Source organism: Dermacentor variabilis, chromosome 1 (assembly GCF_050947875.1).
Source record: "Dermacentor variabilis isolate Ectoservices chromosome 1, ASM5094787v1, whole genome shotgun sequence".
Lineage (NCBI taxonomy): Eukaryota > Metazoa > Arthropoda > Arachnida > Ixodida > Ixodidae > Dermacentor > Dermacentor variabilis.
Window position 1 is genome coordinate 136,210,382 of NC_134568.1, and position 23,623 is coordinate 136,234,004.

At 46.1% G+C, this 23,623-nt stretch overlaps 1 protein-coding gene across 1 annotated transcript in view; it reads right to left on the bottom strand.

The window, feature by feature from the left end:
- LOC142585880 (uncharacterized) overlaps positions 1 to 23,357 on the bottom strand; it is a 33,250-nt gene extending 9,893 nt beyond the window's left edge. Inside the window, exons 1-7 of the mRNA XM_075697000.1 lie at positions 23,337 to 23,357; positions 6,389 to 6,442; positions 4,372 to 4,479; positions 3,493 to 3,546; positions 3,090 to 3,143; positions 2,007 to 2,060; positions 416 to 460 (exon numbers count right to left, since the gene is read on the bottom strand). Of these exons, the coding sequence (XP_075553115.1) occupies positions 416 to 460; positions 2,007 to 2,060; positions 3,090 to 3,143; positions 3,493 to 3,546; positions 4,372 to 4,479; positions 6,389 to 6,442; positions 23,337 to 23,357 (390 nt within the window). The remainder of the gene's footprint in view (positions 1 to 415; positions 461 to 2,006; positions 2,061 to 3,089; positions 3,144 to 3,492; positions 3,547 to 4,371; positions 4,480 to 6,388; positions 6,443 to 23,336) is intronic.
- Between the last annotated feature and the right edge of the window lie 266 nt (positions 23,358 to 23,623).

The following is a 23,623-nucleotide window of genomic DNA, read 5'->3' on the forward strand; positions in this document are numbered from 1 at the left end:
ATAGTTGCTGAACATTAGGGCGAAGAGAAAAAGAATCAGCATACCATCCCGTTCAACGATGTCCACTGCAAGGCCGTCGGGATCCCCTGAGGTATTCCCCACCCTTTTCGTGGCTGTACTCGCCACAGGCTACATGGAACACCTCAGTGAATACGTACTGCAGGTCCGCTAAAAGTTATAAGCTGACTAGCATCATACAATGCATACACCTGGTTATTTTAATCCATGTAAATAATACCTTTCCCCCTGCCCCGCCCCCCCATTCTACATATGCATCACCACACTACAAAGCAGGTCATGAATGCCTGCTCGCTCTATGTATCTAATTTTTTCGTGGTTCATCGCCTGTAAAGTGAATTCAAGAGCTAGTGCAAGCACACGACAGAAATTTCGATAGTATCGTTCTTTTTTTTACCCGCGGTCCAATTTGTCCTCGCTCTCCGTGTGGCCCGGTTGGTCCCTAGAAAAGAAAAGAAAGACGACACGTTTATTCCCCTATTGTGCCACCACTTTTCAAGTTTCTTGCACAAACAAAGGAAAAAAATGAATTATAGTGTAATGTCTTTGGCTCTTAACAACAATTTCTGCTCTAAAGGTTTTCTCAAAGCATCTGATTTAATGCTTTTGTGTTCGAGCTGTGGTGTTTCTACGGTCATTTACGCGCCTAGTGGGAGTGTTTCTTCGAGATTCATAAGAACAAGTATGAAGCTAAACAGTGTGGTCCTTTATGCGTGTTACGTGCTCTTCTGATTACCACTTATTCATTTGGTAACCGATTTGTTCACTAGAAGTGGAAGATGGTATAAAGAAATTATCCTTTTTGTGACTCTGATGTAGAAATTAAGTCGGATGACTAGAATCAGAATCAGAATCAAAAATTTATTATTAGAAGTTGGGTCACAATTACAAGTACTTAGTATGCAGAAGGAGGTCCCATAGTCAAAGACTGTATCGGGACCTCCTGTACAAGAACGGTTATTGTAGTTAACATCTAAAGGCAACAACAGCATACAATAAGGAAGTATACAAGCAACAAGAAAAGAACGGTTACAGAACAAAATACATGATTGATTACAAAAAATAACCAGGTTTAGCATATCTCGTGGTAGCAGCAAAATTGTGCGCGAACAAAATACCAGCAGTTTATTTACAACAACAAAAGAAAAAAAGAGGGAAAAAAAGAAAAACAAAAAAGAGAAGAAAAAAGCGAACAATGACCGACTACAGTAATCCTTGTCGTTAATCTGTCCATAAAAAATGCATTTTTAGTTCTCTTTTAAAATGTGATAAAGATCTTGAGTTTTTTATTGTGAAAGGAAGCGTGTTCCATATTGATATGGAAGAGAATTCTACAGACTGCTTACCATAGTTAGTACGGATTCTTGGTAAAAGAAAATTGTTATTCAACGCAAATCTGGTGGTACTATGAATCATCAGGTTAGAAGGCGAAAATGGGATCGATGGTAGCTCATTATTCACAAATCTGTAGAAAAAAATACCTAGGTTGTATTTAGTGAGTCCAGATATGGTAAGAATGTTATTCTCGTGTAGTAGGGAAGTGGCATTAGAAAAGCGTGGGTTGTAAGTAATTATTCTTATGGCTCGGTTCTGAACTGTCTGGAGAGATGCAGTATGAGTATTATAGGTGTTACCCCAATATATTATGCCATAAGTAATGTGAGAGTGGACAAAAGAGTGGTAAAGTGAGAGTAATGTGGCACGTGAGAAGTAAGGGCGTGTTTTAATTAAGATGCGTATACCATGAGCTATTTTCTTTTTTATGTGAGCAATATGATTGTGATATTTGAAATTACAATCAAGTAGAATACCAAAAAAAGATGAACATGAACTTGGAGGAAGGCGGTGAGAACCGAAAGTGATAGGTGGAATGGATGGTAATGGAGGCGTAATGGAGGCGTAATGAGTGTACGTAAGTACGAAAGTTCCGTAACATGCGTATATTGGAATATAAGCCTCAAGAACGTGAGTCTAAGGCACACACGTACCCGGTCGCCTTTGTCACCTTTCTCTCCGGTCTTTCCGTGAAATCCTTTTTCGCCCTGCAATGGAACATTCTCAAGTTCGGGTAGGGCGCTAACAGCCTTAGCACACTGACAGTATCAGTGACATTCCTTTGAGGGAAACCGTTGCAGAGAGTTCCGAACTTCAAGAGGCAAGAATAACAACTAAAAAAGCATGGACAGACACAGAAGACACGTCGAGCGCTCAAGGACACGTCTTTAGCTAACGAAGCAAGCGCCGCTCTATAAAGCGCATATGCACCCTCTAAGTTTATCCTGTCTTTTTTTTTTTGTCCTTTGAAATTCTAAACATGTGCTGACAAAGATCAATTTCAATCCTCATTGCGCATTGGTCAAGGGCACGAATTGTACCTGAACGTTTCTCACAAAGTAAGTGGCTTCTTCCAACAAAAATTACCTTATTGAATTTCTAGAACAACAGGTTTAATCCTCAGGGGAGACAGGAGCCTATAGGTATGCGCGGTACATGGCGAACACTTCTTTTGCGTGGATTACGAAAAGAAAGTTCACACACTAGACAGATATATGAGGACACGTATAGAGTGTGATAAGTATCTCCTAGAATAAGGTAGGGCTATGTACAATATTGACGTTTATTTGGGAGACCTATGCAACGGGACTACAATATAAGTGGTCATAAAAGCTTTCAAAAAGCTCAATCAACTAGTAGGTATACATAGGCTTGGTCTTCTCCTGAAGGCCAAATTTAAATACAAACCTATTAACAAAGGCTTGACGGTCACTCTAATGCTAACGTTTCCGATAAGCTAAGCTAGTGACGCAAGTAATGTGTAACGACCTGGTACACTAAAATGCACTTGAAATGAAGTCAGTGCAGTGTATTATGGTATCAATCACACGTGTTTGTTTATGTTTATTTGTCTTTTTTTTTTCTTCAGTGATAATAGTTTAGCGGGAAGTCCTGCATTTCTCTATCTCAGTGCGCCGTTTCTCAAGAAACATTGCACGCGTTCAAAATATTACCGCGGCTAATTACAGCCAATGTGATCTTATTACTAAAGTTCCTGCTATATGTGGCTACTTCACCTTCGGTCCTGTCGTTCCCGGATATCCTGGGAATCCTGGAATGCCCATTTTACCCTGGATGGAGAAACGAGGAGATATTAATCAACAGTAAGCACCAAAAAGATAGAAAGATTTAGGCATTTTGCTTAACGATCATTCTCAAGCAGAACGATATCCAACGAGCGAATGTCGGAATCGAAGCGGTCTTTAACAGGAACTGAACGTTAAAACAGCAGCTTAGGCATATCTGGTGTAAAAACACAGGCTGCAGTTGTTCTCCGATTTTCCTTTAAAAACCAATGGACCTTCAGTAGCTCGATTCAGAAATGTTATGACACTCTCCTTCATGTTATCAGAACATTCGTCGCCTTGTGTATATATTACTACGATGCCTGGATCGTTACATCATAAGGACACAACAAACCTTTTCACCCGGTGCTCCTGGCGGCCCTTTCTCTCCTCGAGGTCCTTCAAATCCCTGCGCGAGTTTTCAAGGAGTTAAAGAGCGCACAGCTTTTAGACACGCATGTGAGAAGAAAACAACGCAAACATACAACACTATTAGAGCTTCACCAAGCTTCACGGCCATGCGTTTTCTTTCGTACCTTTTTTTTCTTTTTTTAAGCGAGGCTTGCTTTTTCAACCCTCAGCTTATTTTGCTGACCATGGCTGCTGCTTATGAGTGTTGCTGCTGCCTTTCTGGCTTGCTTGCACGAAGAACAGCACTCATATAACGAATCCGCCTTATGTGCAGCCCCATCTGTACTATAGCCCTAGAGATGCGCCAGTAGCCGACTCTGCGTTTTTTGGAATTACGCAGCTAAAAAAGAAACTAACGGTACCTAAATATTCTCGGTGCAACAGATATGCGTCTCACACGCGCGCAGTTCCTTTATTGAAGCGAAACTGTTCCACGCCTTCTTTCCAGGTGATTTAGCGCGCCTGCTCGGTAGGTTTCTTTTGCCCAGTGAGGTGGGTCTGTCTTGGAGATAGTGCAACAGTAAACTGGGCTAATCCCAGAGATTGCATGATGAAAAGTGGGCCGATCCCGGAGGCAATTTAATCTGCACTCGCGAGAATCACGCAGGTCGCGTGTAGCCGAGATTTCCCCGTCTTGCTGATTTGCCAGGAAGGCACGCAATCGCTATGCTGCAAAACGCGTTGCTGAGGATGAGTAGTTTTATATCACTCAGTTAATCGCTTCACATATATTACAAAATGTGCGTTCAATGTGCGTAATTTTTTTTTTCTTATTTTACCTGTACGCGTGGGAGCATACACCTTAGGCGCAACGCATACTTGCCTTGGGGCCTTCCGGACCTTCTATTCCTTGGACGCCTTCGGTACCCGGAGGACCCCCGTCACCAGGAAGTCCGTGGTCACCTTTTTGACCGTCCACGCCCGGTGCGCCCTGCGATTACAGCTGTCACGCGCACTTGCACACAGTGCGCGCTCACTCCTCGAAGACGCGCCTGCCTAGTCAGAACCAAGAAATTACTGCTCAGAGAAAAAAAAAAAGAGATGGGCAGGCCATGTAATGCGTAGGGCAGATAAGTGGTGGACCATTGGAGTTATACAGAATGGGTGCCGAGGGAAGGCAAGTGCAGTCGAGGACGACAGAAAGTTAGATGGAGTGAGGAAATTGGGAAATTTTCATGCGCAAGTTGGAACCAGCTAGCGCGAGACATGGATAGTTGGAGATCGTTGGGACTGGCCTTCGTCCTGGCACTGGGCATGAAAATAGACTGATGACGATGATAAATTATTGCGCGTCTGCAGCGGTAAATTCGTCGCGGTTTCTTTACACCAACCTACAACGTCACGTTGGTCTTTATTTATGTACTCTTTGTTTTCTTCTGTTTGTGTGATTTGGCGAAAACATGCTCAGCTACAACAACCGTCGCAGTGACAGTGACATGGCCTCCGCATCATTTCGTCTACAGCACGGTCACTTTGTTGACCGCGCAGTAGCCATTGCATGCAATCCAGTTGCCGGTCTTCTTGAGAGCCTTCTATAGTGTGGGTGCCCAGTTGTATGATCGAGTTAGGTCTGGCAACTCGACTGTTTCTGCTAAAGCCCAAACAGTAATATTTGGCACTTCCTTGGTACCACAGTGACGGAAAGACAGAAACTGTGCACGAACAAGCGTACTCGGCGTGAAAGTGTGACGAAACACGAACCTTATCGCCTTTGTCACCTAGCGGCCCTCGTGGACCATCGTCACCCTGCATTTCAAGAAAGAAAAAAATACGAGAATATAGGAGGCATAAACATACAATGCAGGGGCCGTATTTTGTGAGGATTTGTTAGATTCTCTTTTTTTTTAACCTGTGTCACTGGCTCGCATGTCTCCATTCTATCGATAATATCGGGGTCGGCCGCAAGGAAAATGATCAATGCAAAACACGCTATCATATATTTTTTTTCCTCGTGCGAAACGTTTAAAGCAATGGGCAATGTTCCTTACTTTAGAAAAATATAATCGGATCCTCATTATATCGTTTAATACGTAAAATAAATAGTTAAAGAATGGGAGTACTGAGGAATGATATTATTAAGACGGCGAATATTCGAGAATTTCGAGTGTAAAGCGTACAGCTTACATTTGGATCAAAGTTTTCGATTTCAGTATTTGATATAGTTTGCTTCGAATATTCGATTCTCGCCAAAGATACAGAGTTGTTATGAATACTGTGGCGTGCCTACCTGGTAAAGGGGCTGTGCATGTAGAAGCTGCCTATCGGGACGATGCGTGTCCTTCGTTAACCACACTTCACTGTTGTGGAAAATCTACTTTGTGTAAAAGATTATTACTTACTGCACAAATAAAGAGGTCACTGAGCAATGGCATGGAGCAACTAATTTTTTTCGTGATAACTAGATTTCTTTTCGGGCGCTCTACGGATTTAATGCACTGATTTGTACAACGTTCTCTCTTGTTGGTGTAGCTCAACATGTGAGGGCTAATATAACGTGATATATAATGTTCATAGTTAAAAGTATATTTACAGTGTATTTCATTTTCTGAACGCTTCAAGCCGTCACTTAATATTAAATTACTGCACAATCTACGTCCCACACGAATGTACTCATGTTTCTCTTTTTTTTTTCTTTTAATTATTGCGTTTGTCAAGATCCCACTAAACGAGCTACCCTATCGGTCGGCCTTGAATTGCAAAACAGCACTGCATGTACATGACATAAGCGACGAAACTTTTGCTTCTTTCGCACATTTTGTTTTTATAAGAAACCAAGGCATTCGGCGCTGGAATGAAAACGAGCGGGCTCACCAGTGACGTCAGAGTGCTCATGCTCATACCTTGACGCCCCGAGGACCTGGGAATCCCGTGGGCCCCTGCTGTCCAGCATGCCCCTGCGCACAGATTTGGAGATGTTATCAGACGTGTAACGGCAAGCACAATGTTACCGCCTCTATTGAATGGGTGGGAGAAGTGACAAGGGAAACATGTTGGAATGTTAACAAGGCTAAACCCTGTTGGCTACGCTACAGTGCGAAATGGCGAAAAAAATGAGGCAAGTATATATAGTAGTAGTAAATAGAGCTAATGCACGCGCTGGCCACGCTTGAAGGGCCCCTAAACCATTTCTGAGATTTTGAACATATTTTAAATAAACACGCGCAAGTTGTACAAAATACCGCAACGGTCATCTTAGGGCGAACGTGGCAGCGCCATACACGCGCTGCATGAAAGCTACAAATTCGAGAAAGCGATCACGTGCTCCTCCCCGACATTGTCCGGTCCCTTCGTTGCACATCGTGACGCGAGCAGGACCTTGCGCGTGACGTCACCACGGTAAAACCTGTCGATCGGTCGGTCGACGAGGTACGATGGCGCCAACGTGACGATAGCCGGCTGTGTGCTCCGAAATAGAAGGCGGCCTTGCCCCAGTGAGGTTTTAAAAACAATTCTGGAGTGGCAGCTCTTGCAACTTCTTATCAGCAGAGGTGAAGCCAGCTCTCGCCTTGACTCAACATCTGGAAGAGCGCCATGCCAGCTGGAGTCATTTAGTGCTTTTGTTTTGATAATGTACAGGCTAGGGTAATTGGAAAATAAAATCTTTTTGTTTCTAGCTTAAATGTTGCATTTGACTGAGTACAGCGGCGTCATGATCTCTGACAAAATGTGCCACGTCGTTCAGACTTCCTCCTAAAACCAGTGACATGAAGATGATGAGCAAAACAAGAACACGGTAAAAGCGGGAGCCAACGTTTCGACAAGTGGACTTGTCTTTTTCAAGGTCAAGGACAAATCTACTTGTCGAAACATTGGCTCCCGCTTTTACCTTGTGCTCGTTCTGCTGATCGTCTTGAATTGTCATCTTCCGCCTTCCCCGTGTTTTCCCTGACATGAAGATAGCAATTCTGTGGGATCTGTACGGCGCAATTAGCCGTCTAAAACACACAAAAAAGTGGGAAAATGTGCTTCCTAGTTTCCACTATTTCCTGATGTCTATTCGGGCCTTGAGTACGATTGCGACGACCTGGCTTTTTCGAGACGTGATCTCCACTCCAGAGCCTTTTTTTTTTTTTTAACCTGCTTGGCTTGCGCATTGTTCATCACTGGTCCTTCCGCGAAGCTTCGATTCAGCGACTAGGGGCAGGCAATGGAAGAGCACTTTTGCTATCAGAGAATAAAGTTAGGCTTTTTGGTGTCTATTTCAGAATTGAGATATGCAGGTATGTAACAAAAGAGCGCTAAAAAAAAAAAAAGTCACACACCTGCGCGGCATGCACAGCGCCGTCACAGCGTAAGCTGGAGGAGCGGCTTCATAGGAGCTCCATTTTCGACACCACGCACTACAGGAACTTCGCGGCGAAGCCTCGTCTCGTCGTTTTCACGAGAACGATCTCGACTGTCCGCCGGCCTCTACGGCGAGCTGCGGCTTGTCCTGCTCTTTGCACGGCGGTCTACCGGGCCCGATGTTGCCTAATGTTGCTTGGTTGCAGCGGCGCGCGTAGCTTGGTTGCAGCGGCGCGAGTAGCTCAACGATTCGCTTCTTCAGCAACGGTTCGTACCTTGCGAGGAGGCGCCATCAGGCGTACCAAACAGGTATCCAGGCTACGTAGCGCAGATGTGACATCCCTCGACCCGTGGCACTACATGTTGTTGTTGTTGTTGTTGTTGTTGTTGTTGTTGTTGTTGATGATGATGATGATGATGATGATGATGATGATGATGATGATGATGATGATGATGATGATGATGATGATGATGATGATGACGGTGGTTTATTGGCATTCCCTTCGAAACGGGGAGGTAACCAGCAGTCACCTAGCCTGCTTGAGTTAACCAGGTCCAGCTGCATGCAGCATACATATGGCATATGCAACTGCTACATTCCGGTACACTTGGTGAAATATAAGGTTAATGCAATGCAAAGTTTGTGCGCATTGACGCTACGCGGCCCGCATGTCACATCGCGTGTCAAATGGCAGGATACGATGCTAATGATGATGATGATGATTTCATGGCAGTCTCTTTGAAACGGGACGGTGACAAACAGTAACCTAGCCTGCTTGAATTAAACAAGTATGTCATACATGTTTTCCAGTACATGAATATTTATACATCTCCATAATCTTCATTTTTCTTCCTCAAGACTTCTCTATCTACCTTTTACCGCTACCCTCGCCACCGTAGTGTCCCTGTATACGCTACCGCCTGCAGGAGCATATGCAGGGACACTATACTACTGCTACATGGCGTGCCACTTGGTGTAATAACATGCACTGCAATAAAAAGGGCGCACGTATAGACACTACGCGGCGCGCATGTCACATGGGAATGCAAGTGGCAAGATACGATGCTAATTATGGCGATGATGCTGATTTAGTGACATCCCCTTTGAACTGCGGTGATGTAGTCACCTAGCCAGCCTGATTTAATCAGGTATAGAATATTTTTTTTTTCTAGCATTCTTGTATACATTTCCTTAAACTTCTTTTTCTTCCTCAAACCTCCTTTAGTTGTCTTGTACCGCTACCCGTGCGACTGCTGCATGGCGTATTACTTGGTGTAATAATATGCACTGCAATGAAAAGGGCGCACGTATAGACGCTACGTGGCGCGCATGTCACATCGGAATGCAAGTGGCACGATACGATGCAAATGATGGCGATGATGATAATTTATTGGCAACCCCTTTGCAACGCGGCGGTGGCATAGTCACCAAGCCAGCTTGATTTAATCAGGTACGCAATATATATTTTTTCTAGCATTCTTGTATACATCTCCTTAACTTCTTTTTCTTCCTCAAACCTTCTTTAATTGCCTTGCACCGCTTCCTGTGCATCTGCTACATGGCATTCTACCTGGTGCAATAATAGGCGACAGCAGTGCAAAATGTGCACGTATCAACGGTACGCGGCGCGCATGTCACATTGCGTGTCTCTTCGCGCGCTAGGACGCGTTTATGGGGCATTTTAGGGCGCAGAACTTAGGCTCCCGTTCCTGCGTTGAGTTGACGTGCCACGGCCACGGAGTAAGACATTTGGGAGGTGAAACTCCCGTCAGCGCGAGCGAGCGCGGGCGACCACATAAGGTCACAATTGTTATATGCGCCGGCGGGGCCATATACAGTGGCGGCGCCATGCGGCGCGTCGTAGAAGCCGCAGCGAGAAAAAAAAAATGCAGCGCCCGGGCAGGCGGCTCCAGCGCGCTCTCAACGGCGGTGATTTCTTTCCAGGCCGCCAGGCGCCGCCAGCACGATAACGGCTCCGCGGGCATGTGACTTTTTCTGGTCGCCGCAAACAGCGGAGTTTCCACTCCTAAATGTTTCTTGCTCCGTGGCCACGGCGTACCTCGGTGTCGTACCTTGTCGTAACCGAACGAACGAGCACAGCGAAAGATGAAAGCGAACGCGGAGCGCCACGGTAAGTGCAAGAAGAGCGCGCGAGGAGGAAACTGGAGGAGGCTACAGAGAAAGAATGAGGCGGAAAGTGGAGGAGTAGCGGAGAGGAAACGACCTGCGCATGCGCTGAGTTGCCGCCGGCCATGGCATCCGCCGCAGCGTGGGCGATCTCATCTGTGCTTTGAGGTGGGGAGGGGGGGGGCAGGGGCAGGGTGGCGTGAGGTGGGGAGGGCTACGTTCGTCCGCGGCGTCAGCTACTGAGGTGGAGTGTACTAGAACGAGGTCGAGTACACACGCGGTCGAGGCGCCGCGTGTGGAAGTATTGCGCGAGGGTGCTGCGAGAGTCCCGTTCCAAAGGGCACGCTCGTATCATTTATCCATCCATTGGGATACTTTCGCTAGGGCGCCGAGGCCAATCGCGCACTGTACGCGCTTAAAATAGTGCTTCGTTTAAACTGCAAGTTTATGTTTACACCATTTTGCGAAATATGTATGTTTAAGGCATGGATTATACAACACGACGTTTTCAATTTTGCGGTCATTATGAAGTGCGTCGTCTGCTAGCGAGCGCGCGTTCGTTGCGTGGACGCCCTGTTTTCGTTGTTGAGAGCGTGTACAGCATTTTCTTTTTTTTTTTATTTCTTTACTTGATTTCATGCGCCCATGGCCCTTGTCGGCTGTTAGGAATTCTAATTTTAGCCCGGTGAACTGCTGCCTCCAACACAGATTTCTAAAAATAACGGATAATTTTGTCACAGCAGTCACCGAGCTGCAACATGAGATTACGTGAGAAAAATTTCATCGTGCTGTTTCATGACTTCTTCTTGTAAATGGAATATTAAACAGCACGGACAATAATCAAAGAAAGCAATATTATAGCGAAATAAATCAGGTTTATTAAGTGCGTGGTGCGAAGAAGAGAAGCGGACGACTAAACTTCTTGGTAAATCGAATGGTACATAGGCATATTTACGACCCGAACTTTGTCAAGTGAGGCTAGCTTAGCAGGACTCTTCCAGGAACTATCTGGCATTGTTTGGGATATCATTGGCCTTAGTGAGATTAGATGAACTGGTGAGGCTTATTCAATGCTGACTAAAGGCCATATTCTCTTCTATAGAGGTATCGCAGATAAGAAGCAATACGGGGTAGGATTCCTAATCCATAAGCACGCAGCGGGAAACATTGACGAATTCTACAGCATTAATGAGAGGGTAGCAGTAGTCGTAAACAAAATAAAAGGTATAGATTAAAGGCAGTACAAGCCTACGATCCAACATCTAGTCATGATGGTGATAAAGTAGATCAGTTTTATGAAGTTGTTGAATTAGCGGTGAGAGGAGGGGGAGGAGGAGGAAATAAAGAGATAAAAGACAGGGATGTTAACCAGAAATGCGTCTGGTTGGCTACCCTACTCTTGGGGACGGGAATGAGAAAAGTTCAAACTGAGTATATTGTAGTAATGGGCGACTTCAATGCAAAAGTTGGGAAAAATCAGGGCGGTGAACAAGCAATTGGCAACTACGGCGTCGATTCTAGGAATGCTAGAAGAGAGGTGCTGGTAGAATTCGCAGAAAGGAATAAGCCACGAATAACGAACAAATTCTTCAGGAAGCGTAGCAACAGAAAGTGGACCTGGAGAAGCCCTAATGGTGAAACAAGAAATGAAATTGATTTCATACTTTCTGCCAATCCCAGCACAGTGCAGGATGTAGAAGGGATAGGGTAAAGAAGTGCAGTGATCATAGGTTAGTGAGAACTAGGACTCACCTCAATTTAAAAATAGAGTAAAATTGGTCAAGAAGAAACAGGTCGACCTAGAGGCAGTAAGGGTAAAAGCAGGCAAATTCAGGCTGGTGCTTGCAAACAAAGATGCAGCCTTAGAATAGAGAGATGAAGAAGACATAGAGGTAATGAATCAAACCGTAACAAGGCTGGCTTTAGAGGCAGCAATTGAAGCAGACGGCAAGGCACCAAGGCAACCAGTAGGCAAGCTCTCCCAATTAACAAAGGAACTAATCAAGAAACGACAAGGAATGAAAGTGTACAACTCAGAGATAAGATAGAATTCGCCGAACTGTCAAAACTGATAAACAAGGAGAATCCTTGTGAATCACTTGTGAATCCTTGTCTCGCATTTGGTCAACTGTAGTGACATATGACTTTAAGTGGCAAGCCATGTGCTGTGGCTCTGGCGCGTGGCATGTTTTTGGCAGTGCTGGCCACACCTCATTTAATGAACCATGAATAGCATGGCCGCTTTTTTTCGTTGACATTCGTGCTCTTACTGGAGACAGATGGAGCAGGAGGCGGCGTTGCCAGACGAGACATTTCCCTTGAACCGGAAGAGGATTTCGTAGACTTTCGTTTCCGGGAGCGATGTCGCCTTATCGCTGCAGAAGCATCTCTATGTGACGATCCGTCTCTGGCCATTTTTCTCAAGATTTCTCAGTAGGTAAGCTCTCCCAAGTAACTAAGGACCTAATAAAGAAACGACAAAGACTGAAAGTGTCCAACTCAAGAGATAAGATAGAATTCGCCGAACTGTCAAAACTGATAAACAAGGAGAAAATAAGGGATATAGGAAATTATAACGTGAGAAAGACTGAGGAAACCGTAAAAAATGGACGCAGCATGAAATCAGTGAGAAGGAATCTTGGCATACGACAAAACAAGATGTATGCACTTAAAGATAAGCAGGGTAATATCAACAGCAATCTCGAAGATATAGTAAAATCAGCGGAACAATTCTATACTGACCTGTACAGTACCCGGAGGAGTCAGGATAGCTTAATTAGGAACAGTAATGAATAGGATACAGAAACTTCTCCTATAACTAGCGATGAGGTCAGAAGGGCCTTGCAAGACATGAAACAGGGAAAAAGCGGCAGGAGAAGATGGAATAACAGTCAATTTAATCAAAGATGGAGGAGATATAATGCTTGAAAAAGAGGCGGCTCTCTATACGAAGTGTCTGTCGATTTCAAGGGTGCCAGAAAACTAGAAGAATGCAAACGTAATACTAATCCACAAAAAGGAAGACGTTATAGAATTGAAAAGTTGTAGGCCCATTAGCTTACTCCCAGTATTATATAAAATATTCACAAAGATAATATCCAATAGAATAAGGGCAATAATGGACTTTAGTCAACCAAGGGAACAGGCTTGCTTCAGGAAGGGATTACAATGGATCACATCCATGCCATTAATCAGGTAATCGAGAAATTCGCAGAGTACAATCAGCCTCTCTATATGGCTTACATAGATTAAGAAAAAGCACTTGATTCAGTGGAGATACCAGCAGTCATAGAGGCATTACGTAATCAAGGAATACAGACTGCTTACGTAAATACATTGGAATATATCTACAGAGATTCCACAGCTATACCTTAATTCTACACAACAAAAGTAGGAAGATTCCTGTAAAGAAAGGGGCCAGACAAGGAGACACAATCTCTCCAATGCTATTCACTGCCTGCTTGGAAGAAGTATTCAAGCTATTAAACTGGGAAAGCTTAGGAGTAGGGATCAACCGCGAATATCTCAGCAATATTCGGTTTGCAGATGCGATTGTCCTGTTCAGCAACACCGGAAACGAGTTACAACAAATGATTGAGCACCTCAACAGGGAGAGTGTAAGAGTGGGGTTGAAGATTAATATGCAGAAGACAAAGATAATGATGATAGCCGGGGGTGCAAGGGAACAAGAGTTAAGATCGCCAGTCAGCCTCTATAGAGTCTGTGAAGGAGTACGTTTACCTAGGTCAATTACGCACAGGAAACCCTGATCATGAGAAGGAAATTCATAGAAGAATAAAAATGGGTTGAAGCATTCACGACAGACATTGTCAGCTCCTGACTTGAAGCTTACCATTATCATTGAAAAGGAAGGTGTACAATCGGTGCATTTTACCGGTGCTGACATATGAGGTAGAAGCTTGGAAAGTGACAAAGAAGCTTGAGAACAAGTTAAGGACCACGCAAAGAGCGATGGATTGAAGAATGCTAGGCATCGCGTTAAGAGACAGAAAGAGAGTGGTTTGGATCAGAGCAAACGGATATAGCCAATATTCTAACTGAGATTAAGAGAAAAAAAATGGAGCTGGGAAGGTCATGTAATGCGTAGGTTAGATAACGGGTAAGCCATTAGGGTTACAGAATGGGTGCCAAGAGAAAGGAAGCGCAGTCGAGGACGGCAGAAAACTAGGCGGGGCGATGAAATTAGGAAATTTGCGGGCGCTAGTTGGAATCAGTTGGCGCAGGACAGGGGTAATTGTAGATCGCAGGGAGAGGCCTTCGTCCTGCAGTGGACATAATATAGGCTGATGATCATCAGCATCATATAATAGAAAAATTGTCAGCTACTTTAAGTTCACTCATTGAAAAAGTGGTAACTCTCGACCTTAATAAGCGTGTTTGGAGTGACAAACGCGGCACCACCATAGCTTTCTTCATGGTGGTGCCGTTTTCTGGGAGCGCGCACGGTAGCTTCGACCGACTGCCTGTGGCTGGATCTTTATCACGGATGGAACTATAGTGTACAATCCTAGTGCACTCTAGATGGTAGTGACCCCAAGTGCGCAAATGAGCTTTCCGACAGAAGGAATCATGGCAATGATTGGACGCTAATATGAACAGCCGTGTTAGAGAAAGGATATGACATATATCAGACTGAATCGGGGCCACTGGGACGTAAAGAGCAATTCGATCTCCATGGTTGGGCTGGCAATCTTCTTCAATGTGCCAGCAAGCGAAATGAAGTAGACACAGAAAAGTCTCGTCGAATGCTATTTGCTGTTCAGATCGTATGCGATTCCTGAATTCATTGTATTGCAGAATGGCTTGGGTTTGACGGGGACGTCTGTTACATGAACGCAGAAGCACGTCCACCAAATGTCATGTTGTACTGGCTCTCAAGAACACCGTAGCAAAACTGTGAATTATGAAACGAACTCTTTATTGGGCGAACATGTGCCCATATAAGAAAGCAACATTCAACGTGAAGCGATGGCGGCGAACACAGTCGGCGATCGTCGAAGATCTCATCAGCGGGTCAAGCGCGTCGACTTTTATACATCACTCGGCGAATGTTCTAGTGTCATCGCTGGTGCATGCGTGGTTTCCATAAACTACTGTATAATTCGTGTCGTGCATGCAATGTGATAATACAAGGTTCGGTGAGGACATGCGCAACGGGTAGAGTGAACGATAGCATTCGCGTAAGTTCCAAATCATGCAGACGCGTCTTGTGTTGAGTGATAATGTTTACCATTTGTTAGCCGATCAGCGGTGGTCACCAGAGAAAGATAAACAAGCACACGTGTCAACATGATCGAATAGTCGTTTCTTTTTTAGTGTAATGCATAACAGCACTTTCGATTCTCGAGGGTGTGTCCAATGTAACTGAGGAGCGTTCCGAATGATTCTGTTGCTGGCGAGCCGCGACTGCTGCGCAGAGGTCCACCAGTTCGTGAGCGAATTAATGCATGGGATTTGACGACTTCTGCTTAACACGTCCCTAGCTGCCAAACAATATAAACACCCCGTTTCGGGGCAGTCTGTAAATCTGCTAATTCGATTCAGGCAAGGACTCTTCTTTTTTATAGTTACATCATGTTTTCATATCCCATTAAAACTGAGTGGCGCATGTTATAGCACACTTATCTCCTTCAATGAACAAAGCAAATCTGATATGCATCTCCATGGGTATCCGAGACATGTCATTCCTTTAACTGCGTCATTATTGTCGTTATGCTAGTGCACCGGATACCTGAAAGCAGCCGTTTTTAGGTACGAGCTGCTAAGTTGAGCTGGCGTACAGTTCGGAACGGCATTACATGTAGGTTTGAAATATAAGCGCAACCTGTTTTTTTTTTTTCCTGGGAAATCCGACTCAAAAATATTTCAACCCGCCGTGGTTGCTCAGTGGCTATGGTGTTGGGTTGCTGCGCACGAGGTCGCGAAATCGAATCCCGGCCACGGCGGCCGCATTCTGATGGGGGCGGAATGCGAAAACACCCGTGTACTTAGATTTAGGTGCACGTTAAAGAACCCCAGGTGGTCGAAATTTTCGGGGTCCTCCACTATGGCGTGCGTCCTAATCAAGAAGTGGTTTTGGCACGTAAAACCCCATAATTTATTTTTTTATATTTCATTTTGTTTAGACCCCTAGAAAAGAGCCTAAGGACACAGATACCGTCTTTTCTTTAATAAAAAAATTCTGGGGTTTTACGTGGAAAAATAACTATATATGATTATGAGGCACACACGGCGTTTGAGTTTTCACCGCGCAGGGCTCTTTAACATGCACATTCATGTACATGAGTGCTTTTACATTTCGTCCCCATCGAATTCAGCGGCCTCGATTGAACCCGTGAGCTGCAATTTAAGAGTTCAATGCTGTAGCCACTATTGCCGCTAATTAAACTACCGCGCCACGAACACCCCAGAAGCCTAGAGGACATCGAGGAGTGGACCAAGAACGTGATGGACTTGGTTACCAAGTACACAAAGACCATCCAACTCACTGCGGACAATCCCGAAGTCGACCCACACCTACTTCACCTCTGGGAGGCCAGGCGAGGACTTTTGAAGAGATGGAAGAAGCAGAAGAGAAACCGCAAACTCAAGATCCGCATTGCCGCAGTCTCGCGGCAGGCGGAGGAGTATGCTGAAAAACTCGGACGTCAGAACTGGAATCAAATGTGCGACCAGTTACAGGGAACCCTCAGCAACCGAAAGACCTGGGCCATTCTAAAGACCCTTCTCGCGAAGACGGAATCAAAAACTGTCACGGGGCAACACATACAAAGACTTATACACAACTTCCAGGGAACTGAAGAAGAAGCGCTCGAAGCCATCACCGAGAAATACATCGGAGACGAGCAACAACGGAAGACGCAGCCGGTCATTCACCCGGAGTACGAGGGGGAACCCAATCCGGATTTAGACCAACCTTTCACCAAGTCGGAGATCGTGGCAGCCTTAAGAAATCTCACAAGAAACACGACGCCCGGCAGGGATAAAATTAACAACAAGACCCTCCGTAACCTGGACGACGGGGCAACGGAGAGTTTACTAAAGTTTATCAATGAAAGCTGGGAGAACGGCAGTATACCGGCTTCCTGGAAGCACGCGGACGTAACGATGATCCCGAAACCCGGCAAGCCCATCAACCTACAGAACCTGCGTCCGATCTCTCTCACGTCGTGCGCGGGAAAACTCTTCGAGCACATGGTCCACAATCGTCTCTCGCCCTATCTGGAAGAAGGTGGGCACCTGCCGAACACTATGTTCGGTTTCCGGCCTAACCTCTCCACCCAGGACATTCTACTTCAGCTGAAAGAAGAAGTCATCGACGGCCTCAGCACATTCCACAAGAGTGCCATCCTGGCACTCGACGTGAAGGGAGCCTTCGACAACGTCTCACACGAAGCAGTGCTAAACAGCCTACAACACACCAACTGCGGACGGCGGACATACAACTACGTCCGGGACTTCCTGACGGGTAGAACGGTGACCATAGGCCTGGGGAATCTCAGGACCGAGAAGTTCCAAATACCGCAGAAAGGAACCCCCCAGGGGTCGGTGATCTCCCCGTTGCTGTTCAATATAGCGATGAGGGGATTGCCGAACCTCTTGGAGAACATCAGGGGTATCCGTCACGCAATGTATGCAGACGACCTGACCATGTGGACGTGCACGGGATCGGCGGGCGAACAACAAGACGCCCTGCAGGAAGCCATCGACAGGACCGAGCATTATCTGCACCGCTGCGGTCTTTCATGCGCGCCGGAAAAGTCGGAGCTCCTGATCCTCAAAAAGAGGACAAGAGGGCGGCCTCCGCAGGAGACACCTGACCCAACGTTGACACTAAATGGAATCAACATACCCAAGGTGGACACACTCTGTATTCTGGGCCTCACTCTCCAGAAGGACGGTGCCGGTCTCGCCGCCATTAAAAAACTGCAAGCGACAGTTACCCAAGTCGCGCACTTGGTGCGAAGAGTGACAAACAAAAAGCACGGCCTGAAAGAGCAGGACACAATCAGATTAATACAAGCCCTGGTAATCAGCAGAGTCACTTACGGCACCCCGTACCTGGGTCTCAAGAACAGCGAGAGAGACAAATTGAACACCCTAATACGAAAGACCTACAAGCTGGCACTGGGGCTTCCACCGACGACGTCGACGGAGAAGCTACTCAGCCTGGGCATCCACAATACTTGGGAGGAACTAGTAGAGGCCCACAAGACGAGCCAGATAGAGCGACTCAAGCTCACCAGCACGGGTAGGGACACACTAATAAGACTGGGCTACCCAGTCGAATATGAGTCCAGAAAACAGCGGGTTCCTCTACCCCTGAGGGAGAAGATCACGGTGGCCAGCATCCCGAGAAACATGCACCCTGAATACCACAGAGAAAGGAGGCGAGCGAGAGTGAAAGCTCTGCGTAAGGCCTACGAAGGACCAAAACAAGGAGAAGTCCGATACACCGACGCGGCGAAGTACAAGAACAGAGCAGCCCACGCTATCAGCGTGATCAACGGCCAAGGACAAGAGGTAGCAGCGGCCTCGGTAAGCACTCCAGACATCGACTGCGCGGAAGAAACGGCGATAGCCCTGGCGGCCACTACGGGCCAGCGAGAGGAAGATCTAATCACGATCATCACCGACTCACAAACAGCATGTAGAAATTATCAAAAGGGCCGCATTTCCAAACAAGCCCTGAGCATCCTCGAAAAGCGAGACAATTTTCCAGAGGTGTACATTGTCTGGGCCCCGGGACACGAGTCCCTGGCGGGTAATGTAGCGGCTAATGCCGCTGCCCGAGATCACATTCTCCGGGCTATCCCACCAGGTTCACGAGCACCGGTAGACCAACAAGATAGCGTCCCGAAAAGATACGCCGATATCCTGAGCCACTACAGACTGGGTAGAAGGATCTATCCACCCCCGCATCCCCAGCTGACAAGAGAAGAGGCGGTGATCTTCCGAAAACTACAGACCGGCACATTCCCGCACGGCACCCTGCTACACGCAATGTACCCTACGACCTATACTCACAAATGCGCCTTCTGCTCTACGCTTAATACCCTCTACCACATGGTATGGGAATGTCAACAAAATCCATCGACACCGCCCATCACCGGACCAACCGTCGAGCAGTGGGAGGCCCAACTGATAAGCTCGAGCCCTGAAGACCAGCATCGCCTGGTGAGCAGGGCCAAGCTATCAGCTCAAGCCCACGGCATCCTGGACTAGGGACGCCGCCCACCTCGGACGATTTTACCGTCGGCTCGTTTCAACTAATAAAGTTTATTCCTCCTCCTCCTCCTTTTTTTTTTTTTGAGGTATGGACAGGCAAGAAAATTGAACGCGGCTTACGGGCTAAAGATTAGAATATATAATAGTTAAATAAAGCCGTTTTTGGCGCCCAAGGTCCGACCCAATAAAAGATCCTGTACCAATTACTCCGCATTCGGTTACGCGAGCAAGACGCAAACATTAACGGAATGTTGCGCTCCATTTTGTTTTCTCTCAGTATACTTCATGTAAATCTAAGAACAGCGCAACAGGGCGCAGATATGACAGGCAGATATGTTTTATTTGTTAAATCGGCAAGCAGCAAGCGTAGCGTTCTTTTTCGCCTGCGTTTTACAAAAACTCTATGCGCAGGAAAACACACGAGAGACATGCTGCTTGAACAACAAGCAAAATAACTGTTCTCCAAGGTCGCCGCTGACACTGGCGGCACGACTTCCCCGCGACAAAGAGCCGCTCTCGTCGTTTGCGGAACGAAAGCGTGAGAAGAAAAGCGTATAGTGCCGCGCAAGACGGGCTGTGCGGCGACGATGGCTACGATATGGCGCCAGAGTAGCGCGCGTCGTCTTTATGGAAACAAAGCGCGCTACTCACCGCGTTCTCTTCCTAATATAAACCGCGTACCTATATAATAATAATACAAAATAGTGACACGCGAAATGAAAGCATGTATAGAGCTGCGCTCAAATTTCGCATTAGGGAGTATCGTAATCGTCGGCGAATTTTTCTCCGCTGCATGCTAGCAAGCGCTGGCGTGACTCCGGGTTCGATCCCGGCCAGATCTGGTTATTGTGGTTTTTTTCATTACCGACGATAGCTGCTACGGACGCCGGCGGTGGAGGCGGCGGCGGCGGACAGCATCGCCAACCGAAACGGCTAGAGCCCCTATAACAGCTTACACTGTAAAAGATGTGGGCCGAGGAACGCAGGACACGACGCTATCGTCCTGCGTACATCTCGTTGTCGTCCCTCGTCTTTTTAGCGCTAGTTAAGTATGTCTCAATTCGGAAACAGACACCTACTACAGCCCAACTTTCTTCTGTAACAGTGCTACTTTCTAGCACATTGGGCCCTGTTCGTCCACCTTTTCGGCTTGTTCATTCCAGCGTCGTGTTCTCTGTGTTTCTCGTCCTTGTCTCACGTCTTTTTAGCGCCAAGTTAAAGGCTGTTTTTTTTTTTTCTAAAGCGCTGGTGCGTGCGATCTGGAGCTTTCCCTGCACTGCGTGGAGTTGGTGAGAGTGAGTGAGAGTACGCGGTGAGGAAAGGGAGCCCGAGGGAAGAGTAGCGATGGTGAGAGAGAAACTGCGGAGGCCGCGTAGTCGTTAACCAAACGCCTGCAACTTTGCTATTGCAGCATTTCAAAAAAAAAAGAGAAAAAAAGGTATTGCGGCCATATGTTCATCGTAAAAAGCTCCTATTATACATAAAAAAAATTTTTTTCGAGCTCGGAGTGGCTTAAGGTTCCTTTATGAGTTCGTCGTCATTCAGTCAGAAGCGGTCGCCGCCGTATACTGGTAATTTAAAATATGTGTAATATACATTTCAACGAAGACGTAGAACACCTGTGCAGAGGCAGCAATATTGAAAAAGCATTGCGTGCAGCAGACGCTCGAGCTTGGAGACGGCGCTCGGTGAATCGCTGTACCCGTCATCGGCTCTTCGTTAATACAACTCCTTTACAATTTGCAGATGACGCACAGTGTGCGAATCACTGTTATACGAGGCATTTTGCGGGTAGCTGGCTATGGTAGCCTCGTTTGATGCTGCGCAAAGCGTTACCAGATCAACATGTTTGCGCAAGGCGAGGCATTGTGGATGACGCTCGCGCGTGTGCTAGGCATAGGTTGGCCTCTCAGACTTGACAGGCAATTTCTCTGCTTGAGCGTCTCTCTTCATGAAATGAATATATGCGACCTTGAGTCGATCAATTCAGTCGCTCGCAGAAGTGTGAGTAGAATGCACAACACTTCCTCGTGCACTATCACCGGTGCTGCATTATCTGCCACGCAAGTGTTCTGCGGGCATTTTAGAGCCCTTCTGGGCGGCGATTTTGTAGTGATGCCTTTTCCGATGCTATTCCTTCGTCGGTGGTCAGAGAGACGCTCCACCCGCGTCATCAATACGATCAACTGGCCGAGAACGGTGGATTATAAGAGTGGCATAGAATATAGGAGAAAGCATCGTTACAAAACAACGGTCCTGGTCCTGCAAGCGCTTCTGTCCTGAACTAACGAGGCTTCTGTACAGCATGAAAAATATGACTGTTTCCTCACGCGCGTGCAGGTGTAACTACATTGCACTTCTTACCATATCTCCTTTTCCGCCGTGCGAACCAGCACTTCCTGGTGGTCCCTGCAACATTTCAAAAAGACCTAATCAGCAATTTTCAGGCAAAGTAGCATGCTACATAGGCGCTTTCGACTGTGCCCAAATTCATTTTATTTCATGCGCCTTTCCCTTTTTGTCTTTCAAGTTTCGGACTCATTTTTCGTAGTAGGGTTCAGAGCATCCTAGAAACTCAAACTTGTGAGAAGCCAATCAGCATGAACACTTACTTATTTGAGGGCTGCGGTATTGGTTTTATGCTTTCAGTTTATGTGCAACCACGGCTACCACGAGAAGTTTCAAAACTTGGCTTGCGGTCGTTGTTAGCGTGAACTTGATTCTTCTGGTAAACACTGTCTTTATATACTGTCAGAAGTCGTATCGTTCACGATAAGCGTGGATCACCGTCGACAGCATGTCGGTATTCTTCCTTGTGCTCTTTCAAACATAAACTCGTTTTGTGACTAGCCTCAGCGTTACACAGCATGGGCCTGAGCGTTCCAAGAACAAATATTAAATAAACAGTACGTAAGGATGTAGGGCCTCAACTTCAAGCTTTTGAACAGTAGGCTGAGGCAGTGGGGCTCAATGTCAAACATAGTGGTTAAACCTATTCACCATGTCTCACGACAGAGTCTAACTGCCTTCCACAGAGCACTCCAGTACACGAGCTGTCAGCATGATAGCAGCTTCGGCGTAGCATTTAAGCGTTGTGTTTAGTTTTGCGAAAATTCACGTAGCTGCTCTATACGTACGTTCGAGTGGTCCTGTGCCAAAACTGACGTATATGTGGTCCGCCGTCCAGTAAAGACAACTTGTACATCAGTGTTGCTACTTCTTCAGGAAAAGACCAAATTTGTGTCCCCGTCAATTATCGTTGAATTCACATTTCGAAATACAAATCAGCAGAGTCAGCGTCCTTTACTTGACTTCTAGAAGCCATATAGAAGCGGGCAGGGTGGGACTCTACTCGAATATAATAGTGGTCACCTATTGCTACGGCCGTTTACTGAAAATTGTGCCATACCCCAAAAATATTACCAATGAGAGGAGGAAAATGATACTAAACCTCAGCCTAAAAGCTAAACCTGTCTTTCTTTTCTGTCTTTGCATGCAAGCAGAGTAACATAACCGGCAGCACGCTAAAGCTCAATTAAGAAACAAATTTGCATACTGTTCACCGGGTTTCTCCCTTCAACTACTCACGGGCATTCCATCCGCTCCTGGGAGACCTGGAAGGCCTGGCTTTCCTCTAGGCCCCTGAAAAGCAGTTGTAAGTTAACATTTCTATTAAACCCAAGTATGCCACTTGTACCTGACTTATGCTCTCCAAAAATATTGTCGCAATCTGACTATATGAGAGTTCTCCCTATGCCAACACAACTGTCAGATTATCAAGGAATACAAAAGCGACATTTTTTTTTCGTTATGAAGTTATAACTCCGATACCTGCCATAGTCACGTCCTAAACTTTCACTTCCTGCTCTGGATGAGCACTGCATGCTACATTATCACCTACCTATCACTGAGATTAGCCAGTGATTTAAACGTTAGAGAGCCGAATCACAAAATAATACATGCTCTTCTGGCCCCTAAAGGGCGCAGAGACAGTGATATTGTAGTAGTCTGCATCCATAAGCCAATGTAATTAACTCTCGTTCGGTTATCTGGCAATCGTGTATATTAGCGCTGAACCACGAACGTTGTTCTATCAACGGTTGCCTGCCTGCTTGATCAAAACGCACCTTCTTCATGCCGTACGTCATTAATCCACAGAATCGGTACAGGGTAATATAAGCAACAAATATCAAGTTATCACATCTTTTCACTGTTTATTTTGTTTTGAAACAGTCCGCATACCGGTGGTCCCAGTGGTCCTGGAGATCCCTGAGGGCCTGGCGATCCCTGCAATAGAACATTGGAAGCTTTCGGAATCCAGCATAGAACTTCATAGCAGGAATTCCCCGATCATCAACAGTGCAGATGAGTAGAGTAGACAATTATGTGACAGTGCAACACACCCAGTCTGGAG